Here is a 13,150-nt window from a genome sequence, read left to right on the forward strand (position 1 = left end):
CACACACTGGTGGGGATGAGCTACGATGTAGCCACAGCTGCCCTGGGGCGCACTGACAGAGGCGAGGCTGCCGGGCACAGGCGCCACCGGTCCCTCCGACCACCACCAGCAGGCAAGGTGGGTTAAGTGTCTTGCCCAAGGACACAACAGCAGAATTCTCTGTCCGGAACTGGGATCGAACCTGCAACCTTCCAATTACTGGACAACCCGCTCAACCTGTTGAGCTACTGCTCAAATGTCAAAATGTGGGCACAATTTTAATTGTCAAAAACTCCAGCGACCCCCCCCCCCCCCCGCTTCAGGTGTATGACGTCATCGACGTCATCAACTGGTCAAAGTCGACTTTAAAAAAATTAAGTCATGCAGCCCCTAGAAGCCACAACACACACAACACTGAGCCGGATGGACTACAGCAGAAGACCCCACTGGGCATGCTGGGTAAATGTCCTTACTAACATGGACCAAGAACACCGTTTTGTTTTTTAGATCACACCTCAGCAGAGAGGGAGTCAAGATGAAACACAGCGATGTGTGTGCTTCCAAGCTGACCATCCCTTCATGACCACCATGTTGAATCAATGCCACATAGAATTAAGGCACTTCTGAAGGTGGAAGGGGGTCAAACACCCACATTATTATGGTGTTCCTAATAATCCTTATATATAAATATAATTTTTGGGATTATAAATAACAATATTTGTCATTTATTTTCATGGTATTTATCCATTTTAGCCTAGTAATTCAGCTTAGACATAATTTCCGATGATGAATGAAGTTAAGAAGCATAAAATGTGAGGAGCTGTTTGAGAGCCACTTAATTTAAGTGAGCCGAGCCACAAATACTGGTTCTCTTAAAAAAGCCTAAATTCCCATCACCAGTTCCCAGACCTGGGAATTTTTAAATCTCACTTTTGAGTTTCAGCTATGCCGATTCTAACCACCAGTCAGCTGTTGCAGCTGTGTCTTCCATCAACGTCCACGGTCATGTCATCACAGAAAATCAATTCTGTTGGATAAAAACACAGCTGGTGTGAAACAGGAAATCGTCCTTTATTAAAATAACAAACAACAACAAAACACCTCTAAAATCACAAACGTAACATGGACGACACACATCAGCGGTCAGTGAGAGGCCTGCGGTCACCTAAAGGACCCCTAAATCTCTGCATTGGTTCAATAAACAACAGAAACCTGATTTTATAAAGGAAACAGAATGAAAATGTAAAATAACACAAATCAAACTCTTCACCACCAGTTTGTCTGACTTGAACATCAAACCTGCATTTTCTAAACAAACTGGTAAACACATTCATGTTCCTGAGTCTGAAGCTGTTCTGTTGCGTTTCATATAAACGTATTCAAGCTGCACTAGAACTTTGACTTCCTGTTGCTCTTTGTAGAGGTGAAGCTCCTGGAGGAGGCAGGAGGAGAAGGGGAAGCAGCCGGATCCCAGTCCAGGCTGATGGTGTTCAGCTGGGCAGAGGAGAGGGCCAGACTTTTGGTGTTTCTTCTAGCTGAGGAGACCGGAGACCTGCAGAGCAGAGACAACTTATAGTTCCAGTTTACAGCTCCGCCAAGCTATAGTCTACACAGATTCAGTTAAGTGTTCCCTTTAGCACGCAGCTTCAGATCTAACCCTAACCTACAGACTTCACCCATCGCTAAACCCGGACCTGGGGGAGGTGGAGGCCGAGTTAGCTCTGGAGCTCCTGCGGCTGCTGAGAGTGGAAAGTGGAGATGGAAGGTGCAGGTTGGCCTGAGAGACAGCAGACAGAGATGATCATGTTAAGCTATCCTGCTATTTCATTCGCTCTCCTACAACAGCACAATGTGGGCTGATTTATACCTGCAGGAGGGATTTCTCCAGCACTGATCTGAGGTCATCATTGTCCTTCATGACTTTATGCAGCATCTCGTTGATATTTTTGTTGAACTCCTTCAACTCCTTCAGCTTGATGTCCTGCAACTCCAGAGTCTCAGCTTTGGTGTCTTTAGCGGAGCAGATTAGTTTGGTCAGTTTGGAGCTCTGAACGTAACAAAAAACATGAAGCTTAGCTGAGCCTTACGTTGCGTCTGTTCCTCAAACAGCCACATATGAGTTTCATTAGAAATGTTGAATGATGGCAAATCAGACCTGCTTTGTGGCTCTGTCGATTTTCTCCTGCAAGGACGTCGTTTCTCTGTTCAGTTTAGCGGTGAGAGTCTGTTTGTGATGCATCTCACGTCTCTCCACCTGGTCGTCCTGCATCAGCCTCTCCAGTGTCTGGTTCATGTCCTGGAAGTGTGTGGCATGCATACAGACTAGGGTCGTCACGGTGTGAAAATTTATCCCCACGGTTATTGTCAGTAAAATTACCACGGTTTTCGGTATTATCGCGGTATTTTTTTAAACGTGTTACATTTTCAGACAACTAAATAAACCCTGTATATCAGGAAAATATTGTCCTCGGTTTGTGTCTAAATTTTGCCTAAAATTTGTTATTTTGTAATTATGTTGTTTATTTGTTTACATTTCCCCCGTTAGTCTTTAAAATACCAATATTTGCCCATAACTTCTTTTTTTTGTCTGTTTGATGTCATCATTTAAAAATATTAGATCAGATGATACTCAGTACTCAAGTAGCCTTCTAATCAGATACTTTTTTACCCTTACTTGAGTAATAAACCCTATATCAGGAAAATATCGTCCTCGGTTTGTGTCCTTCCAGTGAGCTTTTCAGATGTGGGAAAATGTCATCAGGCAGTAATCATTGTTAAATTCATAATTATTCTCGGAGAGAGACCAACTCTTATCTGCCCCTGGGAGCCCCGTAATGCATAGCGTCATTTCAACATGGCGGCGTCCGCGACACGGTTTATATGCAGGTAGCGGCGCTGCGGCTGCTTTATATAGCGACTCGTTGTGTTCTCCCTCAATCCAAATCCTCGGATCACGCATTTTAGCTAAAACGCTAACGTTAGCTTGCCTTGCGTTGACTGTAGAGTTGTGGGTGATGGTCACGCAGATGTGTCATGAGATTTGAAGCGTTGCTGCCTTTCACAACTGCGGTCAAGTGAGCCGCACCTACAATTGAAGTGCGCATTTACATGGCTGCTGGAGAAGAGCTGAGATGAGCGAAAGAATGGGCTGAAAACAGGATGACAGAGCTGCTTAATGTGCATTTTTGATACACACATACTAAGTACCTCGAGTACTACCTGGTACCAAAGTATGAACTACTTTTACTGTGTACTTTTTAAGTAATTGTACTTCAAAATACGTACAAAAAACGTGCCGTGTTTGAGATAGGATAAAACGGTATTTGGGAAAAAGGACATTAGGCCACCTATACACACATACTAAGTACCTCGAGTACAACCTGGTACCAAAGTATCAACTACTTTTACTGTGTACTTTTATCAGTAATTGTCCTTCAAAGTATGTCCAAAAAGCTAAACGTGCTGTGTTTGAGATGGGATAAAATGGTATTTGGGAAAAAGGACATTAGGCCACCTATACATACGTACATACTAAGTACCTTGAGTACTACCTGGTACCAAAGTATGAACTACTTTTACTGTGTACTTTTTCAGTTATTGTACTTCAAATTACGTACAAAAAACTCAACGTGCCGTGTTTGAGATAGGATAAAACGGTATTTGGGAAAAAGGACATTAGGCCACCTATACACACAACACATACTAAGTACCTCGAGTACTACCTGGTACCAAAGTATGAACTACTTTTACTGTGTACTTTTTCAGTTATTGTACTTCAAATTACGTACAAAAAGGGATTTTGATCCCAAAAGTAAAAAGTAAGTAAGATAAAATTTTATATAAATTACTTGCTAATTGTTTCTTTCTTTCTTTGTACAAGCTGGTCTGTTTGAAGTTCAACCAGATGTGGGAGTTTTAGCAGGCGTTCATAAATAACTCTTTAATGTGATTCTGGTAACCTGCCGTATTCTGATGGCTCTTTTCTGAAGTGAGTGTACAGGTTATGAAGAGTTGTGTTTTCCCAAACTTCAACGCAACAGTTCGAATATGGCCAAAAAGTGACCAATATACGAAATGTCATGCTTGATTATTCAATACAGATTTTGCTTAAAGAGCAAGTCACCCCCAAATCACATTTTTTTTGCTGGTAAACTATATAAAGGAGTGTCTAATCATGCTGCAGACACGTGTCGTCAATAATTTGGCAGTTCAGTGCATCTTGGTTAAAATTCAAATATTCTGCCTAAAACTGTCAGTGTTGCGTCGTCATCAGGGAAAAATTCTGCACTGTATTTGAATTTAAATCTGCCACCGTTATTGGCTAAGAGGTATGCTATGATGTCATCTGGTATATTACGATGTCATAATGCCATTGTGAGCCTGTGAGTGTGTGTATTTGTTAGCGGCTCCGCCCTCTCGGTCTGCCAAGAAACAGCATTTGTTGCATTTTTCAAACATGAAGTGGGAGTGAAGTAAGTTTCTTGTAGGGGGTGACTTGCTCTTTAACTAAGGATTGAAATACTCCAAAATACTTTAGGTTGAATACAGTATGTTGAAAGTGAGGTTTCCGCTGTCGGTACAGGATCGGCTCGGGGTCCTTCGACTGCCGATGACGTCACATGACTGCAAATCTACTCGGCTTTCACACACACGTTTTGGAAAGACATCAGCAGTTTTGTTAATAAATTCTTGTTTGTTAACACCTAAATGTTTTCTTTATAATTGTAATTTGTTAATATAACACCGTATTATCTTTGTTTTGTAAAGAATATGAAACTGCATAAAACCAACATCGGACTGACAAAAACTAGAACAGTTCTTATATGTGAAGCCACATCTGTTAGTATTAATGTGGAGTTCGTCTGTATATTTCCTTAGTTGTTATCTAAATACATTCTTTGATTCAAAATATTGCTTGGTGTCTTTCAATAAAGTTATTATGTTTTATTTTGCCCCATTTCATCAACATCAAGAGCTTTTGAGGGTCAGCGTTTATCATTTGCTCATATTTTACATTTCCTTTAGAAATTCTAACATATTTTCTCCAAAAAGTGTTGATTTTTGGACTACAGGACTACAACCGCTAAGACTACGACCGCAAATTTGTTCTGACCAATCAAAATCATAACGTGATAACGTCACTTCCATAAGCTTCATGTTCAGCCAATCAACTACTTTGACGTCATCGGCAGTCGAAGGACCCCGAGCCGATCCTAAACCCGAGCCGAGCCGATCCTGTACCGACACCGGCAGATCTTGTGATCTATCACCCATAAACTAGATTTCATTAAATCTTAAAGTACTTAAACCATCTATCACGACTTTACAATTGTATTTCCCAAAAATGATTCCCACACAGTATACCATTTTTTAAAATCAAACCAGGTTATTAGTTTGTTAAATTGAGTAGACCTCGCTCAGAAGGTCCTGTAAAGTCTCCCCTTCAAACAATAGGTTACTATCACCTATGAACCCATACTGGCTGTTAGATAGAAGTTTGCATTCATGAATGAATTGTCCAGAATTTAGTCAAATAACATTTTATCGTTTTTGAAAAACTTTTTCTTTGTATCTCAAAAAAATTACTTTTTTTCCTTAGTTTGAATTACAATAACAGGTAAAATGAACAATAAAAGTAAAAATAGAACCACATGGTACAATACTATAGTACTAGGAAGTTGGAATGAGTCTCCAGATGTCGTAGTGTCCTTTTTCCCAAATACCGTTTTATCCTGTCTCAAACACGGCACGTTAGCTTTTTGTACGTACTTTGAAGTACAATTACTTAAAAAGTACACAGTAAAAGTAGTTCATACTTTGGTACCAGGAAGTACTCAGGGTACTTAGTATGTATGTATAGGTGATCTAGTGTCTTTCTTCAAAATACAATTTTATCCTATCTCAAACTCGGCACTTTTGGCATTTTGGACATTTTAAGTACAATAACTGAAAAAGTACACAGTAAAAGTAGTTCATACTTTGGTAGCAGGTAGTACTCGAGGTACTTAGTATGCATGTATAGGTGGCCTAGTGTCCTTTTTCCAAAATACCGTTTTATCCTGTCTCAAACACGGCACGTTAGCTTTTTGTACGTACTTTGAAGTACAATTACTTAAAAAGTACACAGTAAAAGTAGTTCATACTTTGGTACCAGGAAGTACTCAGGGTACTTAGTATGTATGTATAGGTGACCTAGTGTCCTTCTTCCAAAATACAATTTTATCCTATCTCAAACTCGGCACTTTTGGCATTTTGGACATTTTAAGTACAATAACTGAAAAAGTACACAGTAAAAGTGGTTCATACTTTGGTAGCAGGTAGTACTCAGGGTACTTAGTATGCATGTATAGGTGGCCTAGTGTCCTTTTTCCAAAATACCATTTTATCCTATCTCAAACACGGCACATTAGCTTTTTGTACGTACTTTGAAGTACAATTACTTAAAAAGTACACAGTAAAAGTAGTTCATACTTTGGTAGCAGGTAGTACTCGAGGTACTTAGTATGCATGTATAGGTGGCCTAGTGTCCTTTTTCCAAAATACCGTTTTATCCTGTCTCAAACACGGCACGTTAGCTTTTTGTATGTACTTTGAAGTACAATTACTTAAAAAGTACACAGTAAAAGTAGTTCATACTTTGGTACCAGGAAGTACTCAGGGTACTTAGTATGTATGTATAGGTGACCTAGTGTCCTTCTTCCAAAATACAATTTTATCCTATCTCAAACTCGGCACTTTTGGCATTTTGGACATTTTAAGTACAATAACTGAAAAAGTACACAGTAAAAGTGGTTCATACTTTGGTAGCAGGTAGTACTCAGGGTACTTAGTATGCATGTATAGGTGGCCTAGTGTCCTTTTTCCAAAATACCATTTTATCCTATCTCAAACACGGCACATTAGCTTTTTGTACGTACTTTAAAGTACAATTACTGAAAAAGTACACAGTAAAAGTAATTCATACTTTGGTACTGGGTAGTACTCGAGGTACTTAGTATGTATGTATAGGATGCTTAGTGTCCTTTTTTAAAAACACAATTCTATGCTTTATCAAAAAGGCACATTTAGCAGCTCTGTGTCATGCTGATGCAGCATTATCACTTGTACTGCTTCGTTTTTGCACAGAACAAGACCCCCCCACACACACACACACACACACGCACGTCTGTCTTTCTATCATAATGAGGACCCTCCATTGACTTCCATTCATTTTTGTGATTTCACCATGCCTAACCCATACCCTAACCATAACCAACGCTGATCTATTCCTAACCTTAACCTTAACTAAAACTTAATTCACACCATACCTCTAACTGGTATAGTAAGCTTCTGGTATGCTTCTAAAAAAAAGAGGACCCAAAAAAATGTCCTCACTTTGCAGTGAAAATGGTCAAAATGGGCCTCAGTATGTAGTACGTACAAGAACACACACACACACACACACACCCACCCACCCACACACACACACACACACACACACACAGCCTGAAACACAGAATGCGGAATGCAGAATATCAGCAGGGGGCAGACTGAGACAGAACATCATGCGTCTGTGACAGTGTGTGTCCTGTCACTGTGACCCGATTGATCATGCGCCCTGGCTACTTGGACAGGGGAGATCTCCGTTTGGGTGACTGGTTAGCACACGTGACTTTCACCCGGGAGTCTGGGGATCGAATCCCAATTGGATAATTTTTTTAATATCCGCCACAGATCTCTCTGAAGAACTCAGCATTGACGGCTTCAGCAACGCTGTGCCACTCCGTGGATTTTCTCTTATTTGTTTTGCAAAAGCACTTCCTTTCATTTCTCCACCTCACCCACAGGTACCTCAACTTCTGCTTCTGTGAAATTGAGCTTCCTTGATCTGCTGTGATCTACGGTCGCCATGTCATTAGCGGAGCGCTGCAACAGCCGGCTTATGTACATGCATGAGATCCACAAGGCACTTTGCATTCACTATTTATGGCAGTAAGTGGGCGTGGTGAGGGCGGGATGTGACTAAAAAGCAGCTGAGAACCTTTCTAGATAGTCTCTGATTTATGAAGCGGAGATTGCGTGCAGCTGTGCGTACTCCATGTTTTATAGATCACAAACCTGCTTGGCGTAAGTACTTTTGTTTTGCTGAGCTTAAGTACGGTTTTAGTAACGATTCTACGTGTTTGATAAATGAGACCCGAGGCCTGTATTGGAATGTGAAGGGCCGTGAGACAACTGGTCATGATTTGGTGCTGTATAAATAACCTGAATTCAATTAAATGAAATGTTAATGACTGATTCTGTGACTAAATGTCTAAAAGTGAAGTTGTGTTTCTTTGAACTGACCTGCATGTCCTGCTGAAGCTCTTGGACCTGTTGTTGCTTCTGCTCCAGCCTCTCCTTGTTTGACCTCAGCTGCTCCTCCAGCTTCACCTTCTCCTGGTACGTCAGACCTTCAAAACACAACATGAGGTTTGGAACAGCTGATTCTTATGCCACATGACCAAAGAGCAGCGTTTGAGTTTGTACTGGATTCTTTGACTTTGCTGAAGGAGCGGTGATACGACGAGCTTAAGAGGTCGTTAAACATTAGGATAGTGTTCTCCAGAGCTTTAGTTTCCAGTGCCATCTTGTGGACTTTAGCCTCCAGCTCGTCTCCCTTCTGCCTGAGTTCCTCTTTATCTTGTGCAGCCTGAAGAAGAGCACACAGGAAGACCCGTCTGATGGTTCTGATCGAGCAGGCTATGTGTGCATCTCGTACGAGGATGTCTCACCTTTACGATGTAGAAGGCCTGAGTTTTCTCCTCCTCGCCTTCAAGAGCGCCCATCGAAAGGACCATGACCTCAAAACGGCTCTTCAGCCGCTCGATCCTGGTCAGTTTCTCGCTGAATTCAGCTCTGAGAAAGAATCAAACACTAAAACAGATCAGCTGATTGTTTCCCCAGAGGTTCCTCAAACAGGATGTTTACATTCCTCTCATAAAAACAGCTGTTGTGTGAGTTAGGGGTCACCACTTCTTACTGGAGCTTCTGTTTCTCCTGCTCTGTGACCTTTAGCTGCTGGCTGAGCGTTTTGATGAGGACCTTTATCTCCTCCTTCTTTATCTTCAAGGCTTTCTCCCGCTCTGACTTCCTCTTCTCCAGAGAAAGCATGGTGTCGGCCTTGCTGTACAGGAGGTCCTTCACGCGCTTCACTTCCATCATGACCATCTTTCGCTCCACCATTTCCTCCTGAGAAGGAATGATTAGAATCTGAAGGGTTTGCTGCCACATATGTGAGCAGTTTCACGATATTAGGAAACTGCTGCGGCACTTGGTGCAAAAATTGGAAATAAGTACAATGAAATATTAATTAATTTAAAAAATGACTAATTTATACAAGACAGTGTAAGTATTGATCAGAGTGGAACAGTCAGGTGCAAAAACAACACAGGGACTGAAACAAGAGTGACTGGAGTGGGCAGTCCCGCTATTGTCCTTCATTATTCCAACTGCAGAGGGGAGGAAACTTGCTTGTGGTGAGAGGTTCTGGTCCAAATCGATCGGAACCTCCTGCCAAATGGGAGCAAGTCAAAAGCCCCATTCCCACCTGTACCGGGTCGGCCCGGGCCGGGTAGCATAGGTTGTTTACATATCTGGGTGGCCTGGAATTTTCCCGGGCCAACCAAGGCTCATTCTCGGCCCTCTTCCCGAGGGGTACTGCTTCAGGCCGACCAGGGCCAACACGCCCACTGCTGACAGCAAATTCACACCTTCCATTAGAGCAAGCCTCTGATTGGTGGGTAGAATCAGCCCATTCACACCTTCCATTAGAGCAAGCCTCTGATTGGTGGGTAGAATCAGCCCACATGGGCTTAAGGCAAGGATGTGTGGAATCAACCGGGCCAGGCTGGGGCCGACTGGGGCTACCCGGCCCGGGCCGACCCGGTACAGATGGGAATGGCCCAAAAGAGATTGTGTCCAGGGTGAGGCGGGTCAGCAGTGATCCAACCTGCATACCCCAATGTCATGGAGGTGTACAGGTCTTATATGGAGGGGAGTTTACAGCCAGTGACCGTCTCAGCAGAGCGTACGACACGCTGCAGTCTCTTCATGTCCCTGATGGTGGCTCCAGTGTACCACACAGTGATTGAAGAGGTGAGGATGGGCTAGATGAATGTGGTGTAGAACCGCATCATCGACTTTACTGGCAGATTAAATTTCTTCAGGTGTCTCAGGAAGTACACCATCTGCTGTATGCCCACCCAGGTACTGCCAGACGGGGCACAGACGGCGGGCATCCAGGATGCACCAGACGGTGTAAACCCGGTTGCCCTCCACAAACCGAGGAGGGGGCTCGGGAGCAGGAGGGGGGGTAAAGTGGAGAGTCGACGTAGGGTTTGAGCTGGGAAACATGGAAAATAGGATGTACGTGGAGAGAGGCAGGCAGGCGGAGATGGCAGGTGACAGGGTTAATGGCTTGGATGACAGGGTACGGTCCGATGAATCGGGGAGTCAGCTTGCGGGATTCAGAGCGGAGTCAAAGGTTGGCCGTGGACAGCCACGTCTGGTCCCCTGGTTTGTAGGTTGGTCCGGGGCGGTGGCGGCGGTCGTGGTGACGCTGATATCGAGCGTTAGCACGGGAGATGGAGGAGCGCGCCTTGATCCAGGACGGGCGATGATGGCGGACCATTGAGAGCGCGGCCGGCGCCCCAACTTCAGCCTCTTGGTGTTGGAACAGTGGTGGCTGGTAACCATAACACGTCTCAAAGGGGGACATGCCTGTGGTGGTGGACACATGCAGATTGTGAGAAAGATCCGCCCAGAGGAGGAAACGAGGCCATTAGGATGGTTGAGAGGACACGAAACAGTGGAGGTAGCAGCCAAGTTGTTGACTGGCCCACTCGGTCTGACCGTTGGTTTGGGGATGGTAGCCGGAGGACAAGCTGGTGGAGGCCCCAATCAGCTGGCAGAAGGCTTTCCAGAAACGGGCGGTGAACTGGGGTCCTCGGTCTGAGACGATGTCGGAAGGAAACCCGTGAAGCCTGACCACCTGCTCCAGCAGGAGTTCAGCAGTGCGTTTGGCTGTAGGAAGACCGGGTAGGGCGACGAGATGGACAGCCTTGGAAAGGTGAGCGGTGATGGTCAGGATGATGTTGAGATTATTGATGGTTGGGAGGCCCGTGATGAAGTCCAATCCGATATAGGACCAGGGTCACTCAGGCACTGGGAGTGGTTGGAGTGGACCAGGTGCAGGTTGGTTGAGACTCTTGGCCCTGGCACAGACAGCACAGGAGAAGGTGAATGCTCGGACGTCTCTGGCCTTGTTGGGCCACCAGAAGGCACGTTGCAGCAGCTGTAGAGTACGTAAGAACCCTAGGTGGCCGGCAAGACATGAGGAGTGCGCCCAGACAAGGGCCTCCTGGCGGCAGCTCACGGGTACATAGAGGCAGTTGGTTGGCGTCTCCAGGGGAGCAGGGTCGGCTGGGAGGGCGGACCGGATAGAGTCCTCCAGAGGCCAGTGTATGGCGGCCAGGAAGGGAACGGGAAGAGAGGATGGGATGGGATGAGTGAATTGCCGAGAGAGGGCGTCGGCTTTGGTATTTTTGGAACCGGGACGGTAGGAGATGTTCCTCATCCACAAATTATTTTACCCAGTAAATAATTATTTTGGTGGGAAAACAGCTGTGTCACATTATTGGTGCTAAAACTGATCGATGGGAATCCGACATTGTAGAATGGCTAATTTTGTGTTATTTTGTAATCACAATTATTACTCTTCACACTTTTGTGACGGTGTTAATCGTTATTATGTTTATTATTATTATATTGTCTTTGTGAAGCGGATGCACCACATGATTTGCTTGAGAGGCGATATAAAAGGTAATTTCTTATTATTAGTAGTATTGGAGGATTTGGCAGAGCGTGATCTCTGGAGGGAATGCCTCCTCTGTGAGCGCGCTGATCTTCCTGAAGATCTTCTGGAGCTATTTTGGACTCTTTGCAGAGCGACAGACAAAACGCATGAATCCGATTCCAGTTCATATTTTATTTCACAACTATGAGAACCTCATAGTTGTGAAATAAAGTTCATGGGTGTTTGTATGAACGGCTGACAATTGAAGGCCCTGGTGTTCAGCTGTGACCACTTCTTTGCCGAACCTGTACTTAGTGTCTCTGTAGTAGACCTCGTCTCTGCTTTTGAAGGCTTCTCTTTTTTCTAGCCACAACCGAAATCCCTCCAGCTGGAGCTGGTCCAGGATGTCCTCACTGAGCCACGTTTCCATGAAGCATAAGACACAAGTTGATGAAAAGTCTCTGTTTGTGCTTCTCATCAGGAACAGAGACATAATTAACATGCTGCATGGAATTCAGACCTTCTAAAGGTGGAACCAACTATTCCTAGTAGTGGGGACCACTCAGACATAGAGTCTCCTGGGACTGGATCCATGTTCCTCGGTTGAGCAGCACAGATGGTTTCTAGTTTGAGCATCAGTGACAGTTGATGCTACAGTAAAAGACCATGGATCTTCTCTGGAAAAACCTGGAATGCTTCTTCAGGATTATTCGGTTTTTGCCTCAAACAGAGAAGTTCAAGAACCTTGGTTCTTTGTTCAGCAGTGATGGATGAATAGATGGAGGTTTGTCTGCTTTCATGAGGGTGTCGTTCTAGTCTGTCGGGGTGACGGTAGGAGTCAATAGGAGACCAAAGGGAAGGTCCAGATGCTTCCTGGGAGTATCTTGGGATACAGGAGGAACTGAAAAGAGTTGTTGTGGAGAGGGGGTGTGCTGGGACAGCTTCTCGTGGTAAAAGGAAAGTTTTACGTAACAGAACAAAATGGACAAAGAGTCCAAAGGGTGAAACTGAAACAGGAGAAGACCGCTCCTTCCAAAGAGAGAAACTAAACATGTTGGAAAGATTTAGGTTCCTCCAGTTTCATCTGAACCGCACACACAACTTCTGGTATAACGGCCGTTCAGATGTAGAGATGTTTGTCCATAATGGGTCTGCTCTGTCTTCTCCATCCCCAGTGAGTCATGGAGGATGGCTGCTTATACTGAGCCAGGATCCTCTGGAGGTTTCTTCCTGTTAAAAGGGAGTTTTCCTCTCCACTGTCGCTACATGCTTGCTTAGTATGAGGATTGCTGTAAAGTCACTGACACTAGTCAGTGACTCGATGCAACCTGCTGGGTTCCTTATATCGGAGACTTT

At 44.2% G+C, this 13,150-nt stretch overlaps 1 protein-coding gene across 2 annotated transcripts in view; it reads right to left on the reverse strand.

The window, feature by feature from the left end:
- Nucleotides 1-1,217: 1,217 nt before the first annotated feature.
- Nucleotides 1,218-13,150, reverse strand: part of ccdc39 (coiled-coil domain 39 molecular ruler complex subunit) — a 31,847-nt gene continuing 19,914 nt past the window's right edge. For both annotated transcript variants that reach the window (XM_015957756.3, XM_054739136.2), the window contains exons 13-20: nucleotides 8,981-9,189; nucleotides 8,733-8,856; nucleotides 8,488-8,650; nucleotides 8,305-8,411; nucleotides 2,135-2,275; nucleotides 1,847-2,026; nucleotides 1,674-1,756; nucleotides 1,218-1,531 (exon numbers count right to left, since the gene is read on the reverse strand). In XM_015957756.3, the coding sequence (XP_015813242.1) occupies nucleotides 1,369-1,531; nucleotides 1,674-1,756; nucleotides 1,847-2,026; nucleotides 2,135-2,275; nucleotides 8,305-8,411; nucleotides 8,488-8,650; nucleotides 8,733-8,856; nucleotides 8,981-9,189 (1,170 nt within the window). In that variant the 3' untranslated portion in view covers nucleotides 1,218-1,368. The remainder of the gene's footprint in view (nucleotides 1,532-1,673; nucleotides 1,757-1,846; nucleotides 2,027-2,134; nucleotides 2,276-8,304; nucleotides 8,412-8,487; nucleotides 8,651-8,732; nucleotides 8,857-8,980; nucleotides 9,190-13,150) is intronic.

Source organism: Nothobranchius furzeri, chromosome 11 (assembly GCF_043380555.1).
Source record: "Nothobranchius furzeri strain GRZ-AD chromosome 11, NfurGRZ-RIMD1, whole genome shotgun sequence".
In the NCBI taxonomy this organism is placed as follows: Eukaryota; Metazoa; Chordata; class Actinopteri; order Cyprinodontiformes; family Nothobranchiidae; genus Nothobranchius; species Nothobranchius furzeri.